Genomic DNA, 5,160 nt, shown 5'->3' on the forward strand with positions numbered 1-5,160 from the left:
TCCGTTCTCAGCAGTGCCTTGTGGTATTTCAGGGTAACATGGGAGTGTGGCCACCATTCATCTCAGGAAGGTGCAAGCCCACAGAAACTGGGAACCAGAAGGACAGACCGCCTCCCCTCACTGTGCACTCACCCACAGGCAATCCTCTTGCCTCACAGACCTCACTCTGTTCCCCCGGAGGGCAGCAAAAATGCTCTGCTTTTCTGACATCTGAAAATACTCAACAGGAGAGATGGGGGGGAGCTGTGAAAAAAACTAAAGCTCTCTTACAATGCCTTCACCCTTCCCGTTCCTTAGCACTGGCGCTGCAGACGCTGACCAGCCCTTCTGCGTTGGCACTGGTTTCAGAGGACAAAGTTAAACACCAGGACTGGTCCCTGCCCCCACCCACTGCTGCAGAGTGGGGCTGGCTGGTCAAGAGCCCTTGGGCAGATGCCCTGCTCTTCATCACCCACACGGCCAGCACCAAGCAGGGCTGCAGCCACACAGCTGCAGGAAGGTCTCCGAGAAAAGAGAGGGATGTCTGTGTGTGACGGGGGGATGGTCTGTGGGAAATGGCTTTGATTTTGCTTGCAGAAGTCTCCCCTAAATTATCACTGTCTTTTTCTCCTGTGACAGGACCATATGCCCAGAGGCAGCACATGTCCAACAGCAGCTCCATCTCCCAGTTCCTCCTCCTGGCATTGGCAGACACGCGGGAGCTGCAGCTCTTGCACTTCTGGCTCTCCCTGGGCATCTACCTGGCTGCCCTCATGGCCAACGGACTCATCATCACTGCCATAGTCTGCGACCACCACCTGCACACCCCCATGTACTTCTTCCTCCTCAACCTCTCCCTCCTCGACCTGGGATCCATCTCCACCACTCTCCCCAAAGCCATGGCCAACTCCCTCTGGGACACCAGGGACATCTCCTACTCAGGATGTGCTGCACAGCTCTTCCTGATTGTCTTTTTCCTTTCAGCGGAGTGTTCTCTCCTCACCGTCATGGCCTATGACCGCTACGTGGCCATCTGCCAGCCCCTGCACTACGGGACCCTGCTGGGCAGCAGAGCTTGTGTCCACATGGCAGCAGCTGCCTGGGGCAGTGGGTTTGTCAACTCCCTCCTACAGACAGCAAATACTTTTTCACTGCCACTCTGCCAAGGCAATGCCCTGGGACAGGTCTTCTGTGAAATCCCACAGATCCTCAAGCTCTCCTGCTCACACACCTACCTCAGGGAAGTGGGGCTTATTGTGATTAGTTCCTGTTTAGTCTGTGGATGTTTCATTTTCATTGTTCTGTCCTATGTGCAGATCTTCAGGGCTGTGCTGAGGATCCCCTCTGAGCAGGGACGGCACAAAGCCTTTTCCACGTGCCTCCCTCACCTGGCCGTGATCTCCCTCTTTCTCAGCACTGCCATATTTGCCCACCTGAAGCCCCCCTCCATCTCCTCCCCATCCCTGGACCTGGTGGTGGCAGTCCTGTACTCGGTGGTGCCTCCAGCAGTGAACCCCCTCATCTACAGCATGAGGAACCAGGAGCTGAAGGACGCACTGAAGAAGCTGATGCAGTCAGGTGTATCTCAGAAGCAACAAATTATCCATGTCCCTTCACAAGGCATTTCCACTTCATTTCTGGAAACTCCAGTGGGTTTAGCATTCTGTTTGTGACAATCCTGTTTTTCTAGAAATGTCTGAATCTGTTGCACGTGGGAACCCAGCCTGTCTGACCTGGTGTTCTTTGTACATATGCATGGGTGGACAATTAACCTTGACTCCTGGCTCACATCTCTGTAATAAAAGGAGGATTTCTCTGTTCCGATGTTTGGACTTTTGGCACTAATTCCAAAGCGAAGCTCAGGAACAAGCTGCAGGAATTGTTTCCTGAACAACGTCTCTGATCTTGGGTTCCCCATGGCTCAGGGGAGAAGGGCATGGGGCAACGCGTTAGGGCATGGGCCTGTGTTGAGCCTTGGCGTGTGGGGGCCCAGTGCCCATGGGAATGGTGGGTGACCAAGAGGGATGTGCCTGGGACCATCTCCCTGGGCTTTCAGGCACCGCTGCCCTGCACAGCAGCACCGCCTGCTCAGGGCCATGCCTGAGACCACATCCCTGGGCAAGAGCAGGTGTCTCTGTGGATGCCCCAGCTGGGGCAGGCTGCTGTGTCCCTGGTGCAGCAGGAGGTGCCTGGGGAGCCCCCAGGCCAGCAGCCTGGTGCTGGGGACAGGGACTGGCCCCGAGGGGCTGCCAGGAGTGGGCAAGCAGGGTCCCTGTGAGAGAGGAGCAGCAGACAGAGGGAGGCAATGGCCTCTGTGTCCTCATGCCATGGCTGGTGCCAGCCCTGGGGCTGACTGGCAGGAGGAGACCCCTCTCTGCCCACCAGCATCTCCTGTGCCCTTGTGATGGTCTATGGCCATGGGGTGAGTGCCCAGAGCTCTGCAGCCCCCTTTGGGTGGGCAATTGCATGGGGCCAGCCCCGCGTGGGCTGCTGTGTCTGCCTGGGCTGGGGAGAGGGCAGGGGAGGTGGGCAGAGCTGGGGGGGGGGGCTGGGCTGGGAAGGGCCAGGGAGAGGGAAACACCAGTGAGAGCTCAGCTGTGTGGGTGTGCAGCGTGGGGGCACACAGCAGGGTGGTCCTGGTGCAGACCCAGGGGTCATGGTGAAGCAAGCAAGGCACCAAAGGAGCGGGACTGAGGGGCCAGATCTGTGCCGTGTTCCCTGCACACCCTCAGAAAGCTGCAGAAGGGAAATTTTCCCCACAAATTCCCAAACACTGCTCATTTCCAAGCCTGGTCATATACCCCAGCCCTCATTAGGGACCACTGCTGCATGGTCACCTCTGTCCTCCTCCGTTGCCCAGTGATACCCAACTCCATCACCATTTCTAAATATAAAGGGAGCCACTTTCCTACTGACACTTGTTACACACAAGTCCCATAGCTCTTGCCACATTGGTCTCTCAGGGAAGGCCATTGTCAGAGACCTCCAACAAGATCATGTTCTCATGGCATGGTGTTCTAACCAATATTGATTGAGATCCCACCAGCTGGCCTGGGTCCAGCGCTCCAGTCTTTCATTCAGAACAATTTCTCAAATAATACTCTTGCTCTCTCAGCCTCTCTTTGTCCATAATGTGTTCCATGTCCCAACTATCCTTCTGGCCTCTGCAGGACTTCTCTGATGTGTCAGGGTCTTTCATGTGCTGGGAGCCCCATTGTGGGCTCAGCAGTCCTGATGTGGTCCTGTGGTGGGTTAACCTTGGCCAGTGGTGAGACAAACATTCAGCTGCTCATTCGCTGCACTGACTCAACAGGACAAAGGAAGAAAATAAACCAGCAATGCTCATGGCCAAAGATAAAGACAAAGAGATCTCTTAATGATTCTTTTCATGTCCAGAGATGTGAGGTCTTGGCAAAGATTAATTTATTGCCAATTAAAAAAATGTTTGGTTTGTGAGATACTATGGCAGGAGAAACAATGGGTGAGATAATCTGGTTTATTCTGGGGGAATCAGTCTCCTTGGTGTTGACAGGACAGGTAAGCAAGGATGCCAAGAGTCCAGGGGCTTGTGGGCAAGTTCCTCAGACCAAACAGGTTGCCCACTCTGATGCTCACCTGCACCTGGGTCTCCCCAAAGACAACAATCTGCTCAGGGATTTGAAGACCAGTGCCACCTTGGTTGTAGTCACTGTGAAGTTGTGGAGTCCCCGATGCCCAGGTAAGTGGGGAAGGAGAGCAGCAGAGCACAGCCCTGGGGCAGAAGGGAAGGAGAACCTGGCCTGCTGAGGGCACTGGCAGGTGGGATCCCATGGGGGCAGGGCCCTGAGAGCATCCCTAGGCCTTCCTGGCCCTGACCAGCCTCACCTGGGGCCTCCACCCAAAGCTTTGTCCATGGCTCCGGGAGCCCATTGAAGCCAGGCAGGAGATTCAGCCCCAGCACAACCTGTGCTGTAGGTGTGCGGGTCTCCAGGCACAACCACAGGAACAGCCTGGCCTGTCTATGGACCTTGTTGGTTCTGAATTTCAGGCTCACTTCCCAGCTTCATTCTGAATGGGGTGGCCAATGAAATGACTCCATGGCCCTCCAAGTCCTGGGGACATTCTGTTGCCTCCCTTCCTTCCTGAACTCCCTCCCACATACACACCTTCCTTGTTGTAATGGGCTGTCTCCGGCCAAAAGCCCAGCAGCCACCCAGCCGCTCCCTCCCTCCTTCCCTCCCCAGTCAGGGCCCAAAAATGAACACAGTCATGGACAGGGGGTCTAACGAGGGATGAGCATGGGGACACAAACACTTCCCGCGCTCCCTTGGCAAGGCACCTCTTCAGACGCTCCAGGGCACTGGTGGCTGCCTCTGCTACCAGGTCACGGGCTGGGATTGTGTTTTGCCTTCTGTCCCCCAGCACCACCAGGGCCTTTTCTGCACAGACACTGCCCAGCCAGGCAGGTCCCAGGCCCTGCAGCTGCAGGGTGTTAGTCCACCCGAGGGAGGTGCAGGCTCTGCCCTTGGTCCTTCCTGCATCTGTGCAGCTCCTGACAGGGCGGCCACCCCACCTGCCAGGGTTCCCCTCCATGGCATCCCTAGGGCACAGGGATGGTCCTCTCAGTTTGGTGCCACCGACAGACACTGTGAGAGTTGCCTCCACTGGATTATCTTTCCAGCTCTTAAACTGTAAGCAGGAGAGTCCCCTGTGGTGCCCACACTGCCCCAGTATGTCCCAGTGGCCTCCAGGTGGGGTGTGAGCCCTTCCCCACTGCTCTCTCAGCCTGACCATCCAGCTGGTGTTTTACTCATCTCTTTCTGTTCACACCCAGAGTGTCATGGCATCGCTTGGGCAGAACACTGAGGGAGACCATGGGAAGACATTTGTAAAGCTGAGGGAAATGTCATCCACTGTGGAGCTCCTCACGCACAACTGCAGGCTGTCAGGTTGGCGAGGCAGGATTTACCCTTGGAAAATCCACCTGGACAGTTACCCGCTCAGGTGCCAGAAATGTCAGCCAAGAGGACTCTAACTGGTGGCACACCCCTCACCACTGGGGGTCTGTGCAGCCTGTGGTTCCCCGAGCTAAAGGCTGAAGGTGAAGAAGGAGGACAGCGCTCTTGCTTCAGTTCATTGCTTCCTGTGCTCCTGCCTTGTACCACAGTGAGTTCTTGGAAACCTTGCCATAGGCAACGCAAG

At 56.1% G+C, this 5,160-nt stretch overlaps 1 protein-coding gene across 1 annotated transcript; it reads left to right on the plus strand.

Annotated features, from left to right (window-relative positions):
* Positions 1 to 641: 641 nt before the first annotated feature.
* On the plus strand, positions 642 to 1,652 carry LOC129734318 (olfactory receptor 14C36-like). The gene has a single exon (XM_055697203.1). It carries the CDS (start codon positions 642 to 644, stop codon positions 1,650 to 1,652), a length of 1,011 nt encoding a protein of 336 aa, XP_055553178.1.
* The last annotated feature ends 3,508 nt before the right edge of the window (positions 1,653 to 5,160 follow it).

The sequence above is a fragment of the Falco cherrug genome, chromosome 19 (assembly GCF_023634085.1).
Source record: "Falco cherrug isolate bFalChe1 chromosome 19, bFalChe1.pri, whole genome shotgun sequence".
NCBI lineage: Eukaryota > Metazoa > Chordata > Aves > Falconiformes > Falconidae > Falco > Falco cherrug.